The sequence below is a fragment of the Euphorbia lathyris genome, chromosome 8 (genome assembly GCF_963576675.1).
Source record: "Euphorbia lathyris chromosome 8, ddEupLath1.1, whole genome shotgun sequence".
Classification (NCBI taxonomy): Eukaryota; Viridiplantae; Streptophyta; class Magnoliopsida; order Malpighiales; family Euphorbiaceae; genus Euphorbia; species Euphorbia lathyris.
Genome location: NC_088917.1, coordinates 60,035,959 through 60,055,861, shown reverse-complemented (window position 1 = coordinate 60,055,861; position 19,903 = coordinate 60,035,959). Strand labels below are relative to the sequence as shown.

Below are 19,903 nucleotides of genomic sequence, written 5' to 3'. Positions count from 1 at the left end.
ACTGATATCACATCAAATAAAGGAAGATGAGAGTAGACGGACATGTGAACCAATGAAAAACCTTATGCAAAAAGCATAACCCCTAAGAACATGTGTCTCAATCACAAGTACATACTTAAAACACACGTTTCTAATCCCCAAAATGCACCGTAACTTACGAAAAGGAGAAACATGCGTAAAAATATATAGATACGTGGACTAATCAAGTAGTGTCACATGGAAACCTACTTAGTTGTAAGATACCTTTCACTCATCTTTATAAATAGTCATCTTAAAGAAGCATAAGATACACAATAACTCTTATTTTACTATGCTTTTTAATCATTCGCTTACTCTCAATAACATAACCGACTTAAGCATCAAAGAAGGAACGTCATACATCGATCACTCTCTAACAGTTTGTTGATTTCATTTCAGAGGTATTAAAAGCTGTATACCAAACCTACGTCACAGATAGAAAGACATTACTGAATAATAATAATGAGATACCTCTAATTCACGGATTGCACATAATTTCCACTAAATACAAGTAAGTTAACCTAATGAATGCCTAATTGCCTAATTGGCAAAAGATGCACAAGCACTAAGGTAGAAATGCTTTAAAATAGACTATACATATACGGAAAGAAATGTAAATTCATTGAACATATTCACTAAATCAATCCAACCAAACTCACCTCTTTTTTTTTTTTTTTTGGTGAACAAAACTCACCTCTTTTATTCCAACCAAAATCGTACTAAACTTTTCTATCATATCCATCCATTTCACCTGTCTACGTGTCCACACACGAAACCACAATCGCCAAGCAACCTCCGCATCTTCCGACACGTGTCTAATATAACCAAGCACCGCCGTTATTGAAAAGAATCACTGGGCCCTACAATTTATCCACTAACTCTTACGTGTCCAATGCCACGTGATCTTTGTCTTCTGTACGACACTATACTCCAATGACAAACTTACCCTCCCGGTCAAAACTAACACGTATGAATCCATTGTAAACGCGGGATTTCACACGTGTACGCCGTCAAAATGTATCGTTAAGTTGTCTCTACCCCCTCTTTTCTAGGGTTTTCACTGAATTTTCTACCCCGATATTTCCTCGATCCTAAAAAAAAACAAGAAAACGGATCGGTTGTTTTGATTTTCAGGATCTGATTTTATTGTGATCTTTTTTTTAAAAAGAAATCTTTTAACTTTTGCTCCGGTTTTATCGTCGTTGTGTTGGTGGATTGTTGGGGGGAAATCAATGGTGCATTTGATGAAATCGGGGAATCTGCCGGCTGAACCAGAAACGGAGTCGAATGGCAACAAGTTGCCGGTGAAATTAGAGATCGCGGAAGATCCCTTAGAGGAAGAGTATGGTCCTCTTACCAAGCGATCCAAGACATCGCAAACTGTTCAACAGGTGCTCATTGTATGCTTCTCCTTTTTTTTTTTTAATTGACGAGAAAGTGAAGGAAAGATGCGAATTAAAGGACTAATAAAAAAAAATCAGGTCGTTTTAATTTTATTTGCTTACTTGGTAACTTGTGTTTTTGAATCGCTTGTTTTGGGAGGATTGAATTGTTTCTAGGTAGCCAAACAATCTAGTAAACGTACTATTTCGAAAATTTGGGGTGAAATCAGATTGAATCTCGATTTGTTCTGATGTTTCTTGGGTTATATTTTGAATGTTTTTGTAGTAAACTTGTAAATGATTTTCGTTTCTCATTTCGACTCCTTGCTGCAATTATTGGGGCGCAATGTCAATACTGTATTTTGGGTTGATATGGAAAATTTGAGATCTGTGTTAGGTGCTAAGTTATTGTTTAGAAATTGGTTGAGTCGATGTATAACTTTTAATTCATAGTTTTATTGGATATTCTATTCCCTTCTCTTAAATAGCTCTGGTGATCATATGGCAGTGGGGTGCGGGTGCTAATGCATTTTCTTGTCCGCCTACACAATACAACCCTCTGGACGAGCCTAGCCCGCTGGGATTACGGCTCAGAAAGAGCCCATCACTTCTGGACTTGATCCAAATGAGGCTGTCGCAAGGGGGCGTTCCAGCAGTAGAAGATGAGCAAACTGAAAATAACATTTCTCTAGTTAAGAAGGAGGCTAAAACCAATGCTGTTTCACTCTCCGCTGACAAGCTCAAGGCTTCAAATTTTCCTGCCTCTGTTCTACGGATTGGCAGCTGGGAGGTATAAACGAGCTTCATGTAATATTACTGTTATTTGGTGTGGATATGGTTTTGGTTATGGTTCTTAAATTATAGTTTTCTGTGTCATTAATCTTGACAGTATAAGTCAAGATATGAAGGGGAGTTGGTTGCAAAGTGTTACTTTGCTAAGCATAAGCTAGTCTGGGAAGTCCTTGAAGGTGGTCTAAAGAGTAAGATAGAAATACAGTGGTCTGATATAATGGCTCTGAAAGCAAAATGTCCTGATGATGCACCTGGGACATTGACTGTTGTGGTATTGACTTGACTTTTGTTATCTTTATATGCATGTCTGCATGTTTTTATGTGGATATGGATGTGTCTCGTGGTGACATTGTTGGTTTGGTATGCAGCTGGCTAGACAGCCTCTTTTCTTTAGGGAGACTAACCCACAACCCCGAAAACACACCTTATGGCAGGCTACAGCAGATTTTACCAATGGACAGGCTAGCACACATAGGTCCTAACTCTATTTTTCATCTCCATTTATGATTGGATCTTTGATCTTTGCTTAATCTGTCATCTTTATATACTTGTATTATTATGTTTTTCTTAAACTGGGGACAAGTTTTCCTTTAGTTACTCTGCCTCATTTAATTCATTTTATCTTTCAGTGGAGACATTCATTGTGGACGACTGTTACTCTAATGAATTTTAGGTTTATCATCAGGGATTTGCTTTCAACATTCACTACTTTTACTGTTTGCTCTAGAAGATACCACTACTTTATTGCATGTGAGGCAATGAAACTCACTTAAAGATCTACTATTTTGGTTGTGTAGGCAACATTTTCTGCAATGTCCACAAGGGCTCTTAACTAAACACTTTGAAAAGCTCATCCAGTGTGACATGCGTTTGAACTTTTTAAGTCGACAGCCAGAGATAATTTTGGATTCTCCATATTTTGAAAAGCGTTCATCTGTTTTTGAGGATCCAGATGAAATAAAAGGTCAAGATTTCAATCATGGGGAGACTGGTAAAGGATCATCTATTTCTGGCTTCCAGGACCTGGCATCACCTTCTGCTGCTCATTCGTCCTCCTTAGAGATTGAAAGAGGGGATCATGCTGGTACAACATCAGAAAACCTATCCCTAGAAGCTCCTTCTCCCAGCTCAGGTACAATTACTTTATCTGGACCTATACTTATGGAAATTTGATGATATAATATTAGCATGAGATGAGATTTAAAAACAACAAAAAACTTTATGTTGTATTTGGCGGCCTATTTGGTCTTGAGGGTACATAGACTCAAGTAGTGTATACTACCAGATAAGCATGCCACAATGCATAAAAGAGGAGTTGGGGATGGGTACGAGGGTTGGTGGTGAATTGCATTTTTTTTTTTTTTTTTTTTGCCATGTTTATGTATCATATAAAGCTGAATAATTTGATTGTTGATTTGCGTACTCATGCTAGTTATGTTTACTCTTGCAATTGAAGGGAATGGAAATTGTGAAACTGTTGATTCAAAGGGGCCAAGGAATTGGGATCAAATCAAAGTGCCTGGCCTGCATCCTTCTATGTCAATGGGTGATTTCATGAATCACATTGAGAACTGTATTTCAGAACAAATTACCTCTGGAAATCCACCATCGGTAGACGGGTCAGAACGCCAGAACATACTAGAGGACATTGCACAGTACCTTTTTAGCGACACTCAATTAACAACCTCTTCAGACGAGAAGAGGCTTATGGCTAGGGTGAATTCTCTCTGTTGTCTCTTGCAAAAGGAGCCTACTTCAACTCAAAACTTACAGCAGCTTAACGAGGAAAGTTGCATCAGTGAATCTGATAACGGAAAAGGGCTGCTTCAGGTAAGCAACAACACAAATGAATCATTGTTCGAGAAACCAAGCATGAACGAAACTGAAGCAAACACGAAGGATGTTTCTGGCAGCAAGCCAGTGCCAGGCATGTCGAGGAAAGACTCGTTTGGGGAGCTGCTACTTCATCTACCTAGAATCGCTTCTCTGCCGAAGTTTTTATTTAACATCTCTGAAGACGATGGTGAAGGTCAAGCTAGATAGTTTGACATTATTCTTTGGTATTAGAAGGTGCAGATTTACTCTGTTTAATATGTATAAATGGTTTTTTGCATTGGGATTTGGAAATTTGTTTTGATGAAGAATCCCTGTAATGTAAATGTCTCTTGTAAAATGTTAGTTTCTGTATTTAATTTTGCTAGATTATGTTGTACCCTTTTCTTGTTCATCTATCTTTCAATAGAAAGGCATTGGAAAGGCTGCAGGATCATATGTTGTTGCAATCGCAATCCGACCATCGTTCCATTCTGTCAACGAGAATAATATACCCGATCAATCTATTAATGTCATGTACACATTTATTGTTAACAATGGAAATATGATAGAAATTCTCCATTTTTAGAGGCTGAAAGGAAAGGATGAATGCCTTGTAACACCCAAAATATCGGCTAGAGTGACTGACTCGATGCCACGTTTAGAATGACTAGATCCAACTTAATGTCATGTCCGTGCAACATGTTTAAATTTGTGTGCGGACATTTTTAATAATTCATGTCCAAAGAAGCTCACATGGTAATTAGTCTTTCAAAAGATTTAAAATCTATTGAATTAACACGTGGTGTTTTGATATAACGTGTTTGGTTGATTGGTCAAATATTGCAATTGTGGAAAACATGTGCATGTTAATTTATTAGATTAAAATAAAATTAGGATAAAGATATAAAATTTACTACATTTCCTTCGTTTCTAACAAATTTTACCACTCATTTAATTTATGGCTATGAAATTTACTTTTACTTTCATTATTTTGAATTTCAAAACTATCGCCCATGAACTTTGATGATTTTTTATTATTCACCGAGTCAAAATGATAAATAAGACATCAAAATCAAAATGAACTTTACATTCAATTTTCTAAATCATAATTCTCTAAACAATCATTATCTCCTCTAACCAAACATCAATTGATAGGTAAATTACACCTATGGCCATAAATTTTGCATTTACTTTTATTAGGGCTCGTGAATTTTTAAACTGGATATTGTGATTTGTGAACTTTGTACTTTATTAACATAATAAATCCTTTAACCCCTGACCAAGTCAAAATGAACGATGACGATCTTAAAATAGAAAAATTCAAAAGTTAAAATTGTTTAGGGCCACAATTTGCATGGAACCATAATTTTTTATTTTCCAAATCAACATTTGTTTTTTAACTTTCTCTTTTTTTTTTTTTTTTTGTTAGATTTTTAACTTTCTCTTTAAGAACTCACTCTTTATAAAATAAAATATTAACTTTCCTATTTTAGTCTGCGTCCCTCTCCGTATCTCCTTTCCTTTCTCTTTTCCAGATCTCTTCCGCCTCCTTCCCACCTCCTCTTCCGCCTTCTGCCTTTTCTTCTTCCCCACCCTTCTTGAACTGCCATCTCTTCTCGTCTGTCTTTTCTTCCGCTGATATCTCGTTGAGGAGGAAGAAGGAAGCTTGTCTTCCTTCTTCCTCCTCCCATTTATATTTTAGTTTTCGTTTTTAGCCTTAGATTTACGTTTTGTTGTTAGTTTGAAGTCTATCTACCTTCTTGAACTTCTTTTTCCGTCAGATCTACTCTCGTGAGCTATATTTCTTCTTTTATTCTTTTTTCGGTCTTAGCAAGAGCGGAAAATGTTTATCTTGTCCGTAGATCTATAGATCTGCGTGGATGCACAAACAGAAAGGACTCAGATCCGAACGTCCGGAAGAGTCTAAAGGATGGAGTATGGATTACAAAGGTTTTTCAACGGGATTCGACTTACGAGAAGGATATGACTTCTATGTTTGTTGTATTTGTATCTTTTGTGGTTTTTAATGCTCTTTGTAGTCTTTTATTGCTCTTTGTAGTCTATGTATTGCTCTTCGTAGTCTTTTATTCCCTTTGTGGGTTTTTGCCTGTATGGGACGGAGGTTTTATTCCTCTTTCTTTCGTGATGTATTTGTATTATTAAATTAATGAAATGATATGTGGCATTTTATAAAAAAAAAAAAAAAGAACTCACTCTTTATGAGTTGGGAAATTACATTCCAATCCTTTGGTTTATACTGTAAGTATGGTTCAATACAATTCGAGATTTTAAAATGCTTTTAAAAGTGATGATTAGGGAATTTCCTAAAGGCTATAAATGGTCTAGTCTCAATCAGGGGTGGTACCAATCCCCTTGGATTTTGAGGCTCCAATCACATGTAAAAAGTTATGACCAAGCTATTTTAAAGAAAGGTGAGGATTGCCATTTTTAAATCCCATAATTACCCTTCTTTCCGGACCCTTAGCCAGGCTAGGGAACTCAAAGAACTAACTCTGCCTTTCGGAATTCCCTTTGAGCACTTCTGCCAGTTCATTAGCAACAGGCAGCCTATAAAAGGAATGAGTCTACTCATATGAAGGATGAAGGAGTGATTGATCTTGTCCCGACCACTACATTTTCTCTTATATATGATATAATAATATCATATATAATAGGAGGGGCTGGTTACGGTATAGGCATTCTTCAAGTGTGGAACGACTTTCGCTACTTCACTGCAAAGGTTCACGTTCACTCTTTCATTGCCATAGTCATCCGAATTCGAATGGGAATTCGGATTCAGAGCGTCCTCAACCTCGGAATCGCTGTCTTCCGCGCTCATTTCCCGACGCTTTCGCCTTGTAGATGGAGGGAAGGACGTACGCTAAACCAGATTAAATCGGTGCCTTAACGTCGGGTGATCGTCCAGAATTGTAACTAATTAAGTCAATGGTATAATTCGATTCGATCCTAAAGAAAAAGTCAATGGTTTAATCCAGTTCTAGATATGTTTTTTTGAATATTTAGTCCAATTCTAGAATCTCCAACATATTTTACTTATTAACAACATATTTTACTTATTAATATTGGAAATTTAAAAATCTCCAGAATTGTAACTAATTAAGTTAACGGTAAAATTTGGTTATGTCCAATAAAAAAAGCCAATAGTTTAATTCAATTTTAAATCCTTTTATTCAGTTACTTTATCCGAGATCTATGTTCAACCCTAACTTGCACACCATAGGTAGATTTGGTTTGACACGAAGAAGACCTAAATCGAAATTATATAAGAGACGAAAGCGTAGCAAGTAGACCTGTTCATGGGCTTGCGTCGGGTCTAATCGGGCTTGTCACATAATTACGTTGTCCAAGCCCAACCAAGCCCGCACTATATTTATATCGGGCTCGGGCCGGGTTGGACCAAGCTAAAAGAACTAATTCCCAAGCCTAACCTGGCCCGGCCCAACTAATATCTTTGTATTTTCTAAAAATTAAAATTAAACTAAAAAATTATACTATAAATATAAATAATAAAATACAATAAACTAAAGTTTAGAGGATTATTTCAATAAAAATCAATTAACACAATCCTAAATAATAAAAAAATACTTTTTTGATAGTAATAAATAAAATAGTAACAAAAAAAATATGCACATGTTCAGCAATTCTAAAAAATATATGGTTTAGAAATTTTTATGTTGAAATTTAAATTTTTTATTTTTGGAATATAAAGTTTATTAAACTATAAAAGTTATTAAATTAAAATTATTATTAAAATTTCGGACCGGGCTGGCCTGGGCCTGGGTTTTGAGACAAATCCTAAGCTCAACCTACTCTATATGCGGGCCTAAGCGGGTTTGGGCCGGGCTGGGCTTATTACGAAACATATACGTCTAAACCCAGTCTTTGAAGAGTAGGCTTGGACTGGCCAGTGAACTTTTGAACAGGTCTAGTAGCAAGAGCCTCTTCGGATCAAATTAAAAGAGAAAATGGATGTGGGTCCATAATTAAATTTAAATTTATAAAAAAAATATCAAAGCTAGATTAAGATCTCTAAAATACAGAGCCGCTCTTAAAGTTAACGAGATAAGTTAATTTCAGACATCACTAACGAATTCAGACATCACTAACGAAACTGTCTGCTGCCAAGTGATGTGCAATCTGTATAAAGTAAGAAAAAAAATTAACTTTAAAACTAAACAAAACTAGTCTGTATTTAAGTAAGAAATTTTTTCTTCTCCAATCCGAGAATAATGTGTCCTTGAGCTTTTGGAGTTTGATAATCCAAGTCCTCTGTCAGAAGTTCAAATCTTCCGCATAGACGGAAGACAAATCCGAGTTCTCCCCACCGTTTTACTGCCACTAGAAGTTCCCGGATCATCAGCAACACTATATCTGAGAATACACATGTATCAATTCGATGTTGTTAATTATCTCTTATAACACTATCATCAGATAACTATTAGGTTTATTTAGAATTATTTAATAACAAGTGCACTATCGAAAACAAAAAAATTATATTGATTTTGATAGCCTACCGGAGAATTTCTAACTACAAAACTTGTAATCTCCGTCCAATTCAATACAATGTTTCTGATTCCAAACCAGCTTCGGCCAACAGTTAACTCGTAATGTCCTTCTTTCATCTTTAGGATCAACCCAGAAAACAACCTCGTAATAACATCTTTGTGTTGCAGCAACTATGTCTGAATTATCAATCCCTTCTGCACTAAAAACTGAGAGTTTCAGATAAACTTTATAATCTTCTTCCACTTCGACACTCTTATTCTTACAGTATATGTTATCCTTATCCATCTCCTCACTGCCTTTTCTAGCTTTCTTTTCCTTCCTGTTAACCTGTTTCTTTTTAATACATGAAAAAGAGCATCGGAAATAATTAATTTGTAAGAACAAAAACGATATGATAATTAGTTTTACCATATTGGAAAAGTGAAACGGAAAGCCGAAAATTTTACACATAATAAAGCACAAGTATATACCTTGTTCAAGTGATATAGATAATTAGGAATTAAGATTCCTGATTAGAAGAGGTAACTAACACTCTAAACACTCAACTATAATAGATCTGAAGTTTAAATCAAACTACAATAACTTTGGAGGTATGGATTTCGTTTGGTTTATAGCCTAACTCTTATAATTAAATATCAATTATTTATTTATTTTGTAATTAACGTTTAAAATCTATTAAACATGACAACCAGGGGCGGAGACAGGGAGGGATCGGGCCTTTCCGGCCGCCTTTCAGCCCAACAATATTAGTCTATATGATGAACTCTATGTAGTAATATTTTATTGTTTAAATGTAGATGAGATTAGGGGTGGGCAAAAAAACTGGTCAAATCGGTAACCGAACCGAAAACCGGTAATCCGAACCGAAAAAACGTCGGTGGTTTTCTTAATGGTTAAAAAATAGATAGGTACCGGTACTGGTTTCGGTTTCGGGTTAGAGTGTTCAAAAACCGCGGTTAACAGTTAACCGAACCGTTTAATAAATATAAATTTTAAAAAAATTAATATATTATATAACATAGGTTTTATTATAAGATTAAAAAAAGTCTTTAACATAAATTATAACATATATTAATATAAATACATAACATAGATTATACTGTTTTACTTTAAAAAATAAATAAATATGCTCTCTTTTAAACATAAGTACTTTGACGAAATATTATTTACATTTCTTTATTTTTAAAATGTAAACTTGATGGATTGTTTTTTAGTTCAGTACTTATGTTTGAATTCTGAACTTTTATATGAATTCATTTTGTTTGAATTTTTTAAATTATGTGTATTTTAATATTGTTTAAAAATTTAGGTTTGGGTAAAAATTATGGTTAACCATTGATTTTTGATTAACTAGTGAGAATTGGTTAAAAACCGTTAACCGAAAAACCTAACCAAAATTAATGATTAACCGATTGTATGGTTAACCGATTGATATGGACCGGTTTCGGTTTGGATGGCTAAAAAACCATTGATAACGGTTAGGTTAATTTTTTTTACCTAATGGACTGGTTAATCGAACCGTGCCCATCCCTAGATGAGATGTTTAAAAATACTTGCTTCTTTTTAAAAGGTCATAGGTTCAATTCCCCTCAATCTCAATTTATTTTTAAAATTATTTATTTATTTAAATTTTATTTTTCAATAATTATAAAACTATGTTACCATTATTAATTAATTTATTTATTTTCATAACACTTTTAAACTCATTTTTATTATTATGTTTTTTCTATTAAAAAAATTAATTTCGTATTTTTGAGATTCAAACTACTTAATTTCTAAATTAAATTTTAAAATTTTTAAACTAAAAATAAAAAATATAAAAATGTTATAATTGTTTTAAAAACTAGCATTGAACTAATAAACAAAATTAAATATATCTCATTACGTGATAGGCTTTTCCAAAATTCAAAATTTCAATATTTTAAACCTATTAGGTACTCGCTAAATCCAAATTTCTAATTTTTTTTGTCTCTTAGGTCTCCTTAAATTCAAATTATTATTATTTTTGGCCTGGTAGGTCATATGAAATCAAATTTTTTTATTTTTTTTACATGTTCACCTATCCCTAAATGTTAGCCGACCCCGAATCATTTCGGGACTAAGGCTTTGTTGTTGTTGTTCACCTATCCCTAAATCCAATTTTTTTTTACATGTTAGGACTATTAAACGAAATCTAGCTTAATTTTGAGAAATTGTACATTAATACTTAAAATTGGTTCTTGACCATTCAAATTATAACACGCATATATACAAAAAAAAAAAGCAAGCTCGATTTAGCAAAAAAAAAAAAAAATTCAAACGCACGTGTAAAATCGGACCCCAACCGAGTAATCCTATATTCGCCACTGATGACAACTCAAGTTGAAATAAATTTAGGAGGATCCAAATCTGAGATACCTATAGTTGTTGTTTGAAAAAGTTTAAAGCTATAACTTTTCTATTTACCATTTTATTTTGGGAAATTTACATGAAATACCATTAATGTGGGAAAATCTTAGTAGACTTGACAATTATTGTGTTCGATTCGTGTTCATAGCATGTCATTTTTGGGTTCGTGTTAAAAGGAACAAACCCAAATTCAGTCCAAAAACTTTTGTGTCACAATCGTGTTAATATGTTCGGGTTAGTATTGATTTTGTGTCGTGTTTTTGGGTTACTTGTAGTTTTGTTATGCATATATATTAATGATAACTTTTAAAAATATAAGAAGCTATTGTTAGAAATTGTGCTCTAGACTAATAATGGATTATGTTATTGTGGTTATTTTAATCTAATAAAGATTATAATAATTATTATTAAAGTGTTTGCGTGTTATTAACTTTATCATAATATCTTTGAATAATAGTTTATTATTCTAAATATCCCTAGTCAATTATTATTGTGGGAATGATGATAAATTAAGACTAGTGTGAGGGTTGATTGGTGTTCATGTGATGAACATAGTGTATATATAATTCAAACTCACAGGGTACAAATTGGAAAAAATGGTAATGGAGAAACACACTATGAGATCACTACATGGGTTAGTGTCATAAGTGATCTCAATTGTAGCAGTGCCATTAAATCCTTAGACTCGAGGTCACTATAGATTTCTATATGAAAAGTAGTGTGTTTTGACGCACTCAAACACTGTCTTTAACCGAACAACTATAAAGGCTGTGATTAGACATAATATAATTCATGCAGAGGAATATGAGTGACAGATATGAGATTTATCTCTCACATTTTGAGAGAGCTATCAATGGGCTCTCGATAAGTGAGACTGAAAAATGAATGGGCGTGCTTAAATAAATTGATAAGGATATCACTTAATTTGTTTTGCAGTCTACTTAAAGATCAAGAAACTATATGATTGGATATGTTAAGGATGACAAGAATCACACCTTATGTTCAATCTAAGATATCATGAGATAAATAGATTGTGACATATTCTATATAATAGGTTACATTAGATCATATACTTCATATAAATTGGATAGTCATAATGTCTTGCTAGAGACGTTTATAACTTGTAGGGTAAAATGGTATTTGCCATACTACTAATTTTATATGAATCTATAGGGTCACACACAAAGAGCAAATTAAGATGTACAGAAAGATATATAGGTTTGTTGTATGTGGATTATGACCATATACGATGAATAGTCTTTAGATCAAGATCGACCTGTCAAGTAGCGTCGGGATCCTGAACCGTTGTTTTTATTTTCAGTCCTTGTAACACTCGTCAATCGTTTTTCGTTTAGAACTCAAGTTATTTAGGCGCATTTATTTATTTTATTCAATTACCATATTACCCATTGAGAACTAGCTTTTCTGACACGTTCGTATTATTTTTACTATTTTTAATCCCTACACTGTATATTAAGATTGAAAATTGAGATATTTTAAAAATGTCGTTAATATATATATATATATATATATATATTCAAATGTTGATATGCATTTCTCATAATGGGTAGTTATGAAATAGTAACCCTTAAACAATGATCTAAATGTCCATATTTGAATTTGTTAATTATTAACTTTGACTTTTTCAAATTTATACTAACACTTAATTCAATGAAATTCAATATTAAAACATCTAAGATTCTTCCTTATTATGTATTAATGACACCCTTATATTGGAACTAAGCACCACATTAAACATACATGTGAAAAATAGTTCTTCAAATGTTTAACTAATAGAACTACACCAATAAATTTCCAAATTATCATTAATTATGTATGGAAAGTTAAACAAGTAAATATCAATTTAATAAATTATCATTAATATAATAATAACAAATTTTGAATGTGTAACCAAGAATTTACCCTTTAATAATCTGTAAAATCATTCACTTTAACTCTTTTAAAATCTTTATTCAATACCCTCATAAGATTTTATAGATTATGTTTGCATGGTGTTAGTATATTAAAAAAAATAATTTTAAAAAATAGAACATTAAAATTTGACTAATTGAGAATTAGAATGAGTAATTTGGAATGAGATACATGGATGGATTGGAAACATATTTTTTTATAAATGGGACATGGATAACAAAATTCTCATTCTAGACAGAAATAAGAATGAAGAAATCAATCTCTGTATCCCATTTGTAAATGGTATATAAGATGCATATTATCTCTACATCCATGATTTGTTTTGCCGTTAAGTAAAATAAGTTTAATAAGCAAAAATATAAACTACCAACATAAGCTTATTATGGTATATATGCATAATAGCATTTTTTTTTTTTGGAATTTACCTTTTTAATAATTTATAAAAATAATTCACTTTAACTCTTTTAAAATCCATATTTAATACCCTCTTAATATTTTGTAGATTATGTTTGCATGGTATTAGTATATTAAAAACATTTCAATTAAAAAAAATATTAAAATTGGACTAATTGAGAATTAGAATGAGTAATTGCGAATGAGGTACAAGGATAGAGTTGGAAACATTTCTTTTATAAATGAAGACAGAGATAACAAAATTCTCATTCAAGACAAAAATAAGAATGAAGAGAGCAATAATATCAAAAAAAATAAAATAAAACAAACAACATCAAGTTCACTTGAAAATTAAGCAAGAGGAGAATGAAGACTAGGCTTAAAAGAAATTATCTTAAACAGGGGAGGAAGACCCATAATATCAAACTCTGGAGGTTTTGATGATCTAGGAGAAACTAGTTCGATGTTGAATCCTTGTTTCATTGTGTTAACTTGCATTAAATAAGTTTCCTTATCAATTTCCGAGATGACATGATATTTCAACATTCTCATTGGTGGCACACAAAGATTGTAAGTAACAACATTGAGAACCCTTCAACCTTATTCCCTCTTACTTTCCATATCTTCAAAATACGAGAACAATAATGTGTTGAAACACCTTTCCACAAGATTTTGATTTGACAAAATCATCCATGATTAAGAGACAATTAAATTTAAGTGCTTTATTTTAATTGTACTAATCCGTTTGTTCAATGTTGAGTATAAATATAAATAAGGATAAATATAAAAAGTAAGACATGAAGAGGTCAGCATAGAAGCCTAAATGTCAAGCTGAGTGGAATCAAACTTAGCATCAAAAGACCAAAGCATACACGCCCACAACAACTGCCTCACAAAGCTGAGCTCACTAAAATTATACTCAGCTTGGAAATTGCCGATGACAATAATTTACGCAGTAGAAGCTGAGTGATTCTTCAGGACAGCATGAAAAAGTCGTTTGCTAAAAGACAATGATTACCGCCCCTCTGCACCAATAATTGAAACCTTGGAAATACACAGAAGACACATTCCGAGAAGTATGGGTCAATGGATTATTGGTAAAGGACAACTGACACAAAAAGACAAGCCAGACGCAAGAGGACAAGCCTGACGTCTGAAGAAATGTAGAGGAAGGGAATGGCCGGAACAGTCTGAAGCTGACCAGAATCTGTCCCCTAAAAGAGCCGTTTTAACATTAACGGCTACATCATTTCAAAATGATCCGATTCCAGATTTTCTCCTATATAAGGACAATCAAAATCCTTGGATCATTGCCGAATTACAAAAAAAGAAAAATACAAGAGAGAAAAGATACAAAAGCACTTAAATATAAAAAGAAATCTTACACCCATCTTCTATTCCTTGTGTAAATGCTAGAGTGATTACTTGTAATCTTCTAAACTGTTCTTTATTTGAAAAGGAACAAGTGTTTATCAATTGTAAAATTGAAAGTGTAGTGCTGAGTGTTTGGTTGTAAACATTCAGTGGTAGAGAAATCTAGGTGCTGGGCTGTAGCACTTAGTAGGAGTTGAGTAGACGAATAGAGGAAGGTACTCTTGCATATTCAACTGCCTTGTAATTGGTTTGTGCTCTACCTTTAAAGAGCTCAGTATTGGATTCTAAAAGCCCGGAGGACTCTGGGGACTGGACGTAGACAGAGAGGCCGAACCAGGATAAGTGATACTGAGTAATCTCTAAACTCTCTCAATATATATATATGTGCATGTGTTAAGTGTGAAGTTTACTCAGCATATAAAATTGTTTAAAGTTGACTCTGAGTAATTTCAAGTGCTAAGTTAGAAGCTGACCTCCAAGAGTGTCCATATCTAACTTATAAATAAAACAACTTTAGTCAATATCCGGCCAAAGCTGTCTTATAGCATATCTGGCCAAGCTGACCAAAAGATAAGTTGACAAACTCGAAAAAATAACTAAGTCAGCATACAGTGAAAAAGTTATATTAGTTCCTAACCCCCCCCCCCTTGGAACTAATCACACGGGACCAACATAATGGTCTACTATCTTCAAATCACCTCATAGACCAACCATTTGATAATTTCGAGGAAAATCATGATCTTCAGAAAATGAGATAGTGTAAAACTTCTCTTCTATCAAATCAAATCTAAGTATACAATTGTTACCATGTCCAATAGCAGTTTCACTTAGTTTTCAATGAAATCCTTCATTCCAAAATATAGATGCACCAAATCCTGCTTCCACTACATAATTAGGAGAAACTAGATCTCTCCATGAACTTTCTCCAACAGTAATCAATTGAAATTTGCAACGTTGATTATCGAAAAATCGAAATACGCGAATAACCTTGTATTTCTTTGATGCGTTATCAAAGTGAAAACCTAGTTGATAACTCTTCCATGGGATGAATGGTTCTATTGTGGTTGACGGTAACACCAAACAATCTTCTGTGATTGGATTACAAATTATCACATTATCCATCTTTCCTTTTGGCCTTAAACAAAGTAAACCATTGCATGAAGAAACAATAGTATAAGTAGATAACTTGTACTCATTAGGGTAAGTAGGCATTGGCAACTTCAGTTGGTTGAAATATATTTTTGTAAGTACTTTCTCATCAATATCAAGTAAAGAAACACTTTCAAGACTAGTTTTATATTGATCCTGAAGCAAGTATCAGTTTGGTTCATGATCTTTGGACCATTGAAATTGCTTTATCATGAAAGATGACTCATGAGTTAAAGCATACCAAGATTTGCATACACTTCTACATATTAGGATTGATTCAACTTGAAGCTTTGATAAGATTTCAAACATGATACAAAGGGGTAAACAAACCACTTGTTCTTCTGATCTCCTTTTTTTTTCTAGCGTTGGAGATTTTCTCTTTGGCCTCGTCATTTCACGTTACAGTTTTTTACAACCTGTGTAAAAATTTGAAAAATAAAAATGTCATATTATCCTAAAATTACAAAAATTATTTATACATATCATTTAATTAGCAAAAAAAAGAACCTAACTTCGAATTGATTATCAGATTTATTTAAAGAAATATATATATATCTAGGGACGGATCAAGAATTTTTAATTAGTGGGAGGCGACCTATATATGTAAACATGCAAACTATATATGTATGACCTGCTACAATGGGTTAACTTTTAAAAACAATTAACTAATCTAGTTTGACCAGATCTTTAAATATGGGACCCACATCAATTGTAAATACAATTTACGTCCAACTCTCTCTCTCTCTCCTACGATTTACCCTATGATTTACACACATCTCTCTCTCTCCTCGACTTTCTCTCTCTCAAACTCCATTATTGACAGTGAGCCATATTAAAGCTACAAGTTGACGAAAGCTGGGTAAAAACTAACTAATAAACCTTAACAATTCCAGGTAAACAGATACCATTGTGAGAACTTTAGAAATCAGATTCAACATCTAATTATCACTGAAAAAATTGATTGTTGATATGCTAGTGAATTTAGCTCAATTCATTTAATGCAAGAGAACAACTCAAACAAAAGACAGATAGCATCTTATATTTGCAGTATTCTAGTTCAGAAGAAGAATACGTAGTTTGAAGAGAGAAATCTGAAAAAACTAAGACATATACAAACCTTGAAGATAGATAGAAATGAAGAGAGAGAAAGAAACAAATAAATAAATTGGAAGAGAGAGAAACAAAATTGAAGAAAAAGAGCATTTGAATGAAAATTTACAGACTATTGGGATTACTATGTTTCAGTTTGATGCAAGGATTATCTCTCCCTCAAAACTTCTTTCTGATTTTATTTTTGTTATTGCGCAGGAAGGAACTTGTACATGCAATTGATGCAAGGCTTACTGCAGTTAGGAGGATTAAACTCAAAACATGTATATATCAATCAAAGAAAAAAAATATAATCATCCACTCAAAACTTAAAACATATAGATTGGATCATACCTGATTTTTAAGGAATGTATCAAAACAAATCTTAATTCGTAAAAAGAAACAGTAGAGAGAAGATGAAAAGAGATTGAGAAAAAACCCAGCATAAACATCATGTTATATAGAAAATTTATATCCATTTTAGGTAAGTATATCCTAAGTTTTAAATAAAAGACATAATGATATTACTTCCCATGTATAAATATTGAGTTGTACAAAACATGTTTTTTCAGTCTGTTATGAGTTTTTAAATGTTAAATGTATTTTTTATTTTCTCATTTCTTCACATATAATCTATTAATTCCTTTTGAATTTACCGCACTATTTGTCATTTTTTTAACTAAAGTGCTTAATAAACGTGTAAAATTACCTTTTGTTAGAATATCATTTATTATCTCATTTTTCATTTTTTATATCGATTTGTTACGGGAAAAATAATAAATAAATACGAAAAATAAATTACATTTCAACAAATGGAAAAAATAACCATATACAACCAATCTAGTCCTAAATAAATTATTAGACCTGCAAAATAGACAAATGTTAGCCGCATGACATTAGGATCCGTCTTTCGGATTCACACTACGATGCTGAACTCGATCATAGGACTAAAAACAAATCCTAACAATGTAACACATCAGCATCTAATTATGTCCACGGCCTAGTTTATCGATTCTAATTGGTTTAATATATCTCAAAATGACTAAAATACCCTTCTAACCCGTGATTGATTTTATTCCGCATATTTAATCATTAAAACATATAAAATTGATAGAAACATAAATTTACTGAATCTAGAAAATCTACCTACTCAAACCCGAGCAATTAACCGAAAACGGATTTTTGGAATTCTATGTCTGTCATCGATCATCAATGGAGTGCTGCCGATTGGTGACAAGGGTTGCCGATTAGCGACAATTAGTTGTCGATCGGCGACCCTACACAGAATTCTAGATTCTTGCTCCTATAGCCAACAATGATAGAAAAACCGAAAAAACTACAAAACAAACATATTACAATTAAAAAGATAGGCTTTTAAACCCTTCAGAAATTACATTCTAGGCTGTTATCTAGTTTGTGGTTGAGGTAGACCCGCGAACATGAACGAACATAAACCCAAGCAGCAATCCGAACTCGAGCTCGGTGTGTTGAAGTGTGACTAAAATTAGCATGAACAACTCCAAATGTGTTTTGAAACAATTTGTAACTTGTTTGTAATAGAAAACTAGACTCGAACACTCTTTTCTTTCTTTTTCTGTGTTTTCCCTCATAACTTCTTTCAAACTCCCTAATTCCCTTTCTTTTCTTTCATTGTCACTCTTTTTCCTTTCTTTTTCACCTCAAATTCTCTTCTTTTCTTTACTAAAAAACTAATCTCTCCCCTGAACATGACATTTTTTTTGCCTTTCGTATCAAATTTTGATACGAAAAATTACAAAAATCATGTAGAAAGCTGCTAAAAAACCGTCATTGTAGCCGATCGGTTAGCCTAATCATCGATTGGCGACGTATGTAACCCATCTGCTACTCACGTGTCAAGGTGACATTTTGAAAAGGATATAATTCCAAAGATAAAGCTTGATATCTTGCACAATAGCATATTGAGAATTGAATGTATGGTCTACTGGTAGTGAGATAGAGTAAGGAGACAATCAGAATTCAGTGTAATTTGATGTCTATTGACTTACCAGACTCATCAATTGAGAGTACCGTGTCTGTGCTCATAGGAGTGGAGATTGGCTTGCAATGCTCCATATCAAACTTCTTCAGTATTTCCTTAGCATGTTTTGCTTGGCTTATGAAAATGTCGTTGTTTCCTTACTTGACTTGAAGTCTAAGGAAGAAACTCAATTCTTCCATCATAGACATTTCAAATTCACTTTGCATCTGCTTACCAGCATTAATGCACCAGATCCCATAGAACTCCAAAGTTAAACGTGCTTGGGTGATAGTAGTACTAGTCTTGGGAAATCCTCGTGTTGCACCGCCAAATTCTTTTACAACATCTTTTGCTTATATTTTTATTTATTAAATTTTTTTCCTTGTAGAGGCGTGTCTGGTTTCGAGGTGGGGACATTTTTTCCTCACCGCGTCTTCGGGGCATCACAGACGATGCACGGGGAGAGGCAGATGGCATATCATATAGGCGAAGGATGGAATATATGCGATGAGGGCGCGCAGAATGAGGAGTGCGATCATACCAGCACTAATGCACCGGATCCCATCAGAACTCTGAAATTAAACGTGGTTGGATGAGGATAGTACTAAGATGGGTAACCTCTTAGGAAGTCCTCGTGTTGCACCCTCAAAATTTTTTGCAACATCTTTTGCTTTTATTTTTATTTATTAGTTTTTTCCTCGCAGAGCTCGTGTTACACCCTCAAAATTTTTTGCAACATCTTTTGCGTATGTTTTTATTTATTAATTTTTTTCCTCGCAGGGGTGTGTCCGTTTTCGAGGGGGGACATTCTTGCCTCGCAGTGTCTTTGGGAGGCCGCAGGCGATGCACGGGGAGAGGCATATGGCATATTATGTGAGAGAAGAATTGAATATATATGATGAAGGCGCATAGGATGATGGGTGTGACCATATCGGCACTGATGCATTGGATCCCATCAGAACTTCAAAGATAAATATGTTTGGGTGAGAGTAGTACTAAGATGGGTGACCTATTGGGAAGTCCTCGTGTTGTACCCTCAAAAGTT

The 19,903-nt window shown here is 33.4% G+C and overlaps 1 protein-coding gene and 2 pseudogenes across 2 annotated transcripts; all 3 read left to right on the top strand.

Annotated features, from left to right (window-relative positions):
* The first annotated feature begins 1,060 nt into the window (after window positions 1-1,060).
* Window positions 1,061-4,461, top strand: LOC136202558 (uncharacterized). Of its 2 annotated transcripts, none has more exons than XM_065993252.1 (6): window positions 1,061-1,418; window positions 1,909-2,190; window positions 2,290-2,463; window positions 2,561-2,667; window positions 2,990-3,324; window positions 3,649-4,461. In XM_065993252.1, the coding sequence occupies exons 1-6, from the start codon at window positions 1,251-1,253 to the stop codon at window positions 4,233-4,235; spliced, it is 1,653 nt and encodes a 550-aa protein (XP_065849324.1). In that variant the 5' UTR covers window positions 1,061-1,250; the 3' UTR covers window positions 4,236-4,461. The 2 variants fall into 2 exon arrangements, with proteins under 2 accessions (XP_065849324.1, XP_065849325.1); XM_065993253.1 differs by having other exon boundaries at window positions 1,062-1,409.
* Window positions 4,462-19,385: 14,924 nt separating this feature from the next.
* LOC136204873 (5S ribosomal RNA) lies at window positions 19,386-19,504 on the top strand (annotated as a pseudogene).
* A 272-nt stretch (window positions 19,505-19,776) lies between these two features.
* LOC136204876 (5S ribosomal RNA) lies at window positions 19,777-19,895 on the top strand (annotated as a pseudogene).
* Window positions 19,896-19,903: the final 8 nt, after the last annotated feature.

What these genes read in the sequence shown, in the direction of transcription:
- LOC136202558 (XM_065993252.1), top strand. Translation starts at nt 1,251, where the DNA reads ATGGTGCATTTGATGAAATCGGGGAATCTGCCGGCTGAACCAGAAACG. An exon ending in TACGGATTGGCAGCTGGGAG is followed by an intron (nt 2,191 to 2,289) that starts GTATAAACGAGC and finishes TAATCTTGACAG; the next exon opens with TATAAGTCAAGATATGAAGG. An exon ending in AGCTCCTTCTCCCAGCTCAG is followed by an intron (nt 3,325 to 3,648) that starts GTACAATTACTT and finishes TTGCAATTGAAG; the next exon opens with GGAATGGAAATTGTGAAACT.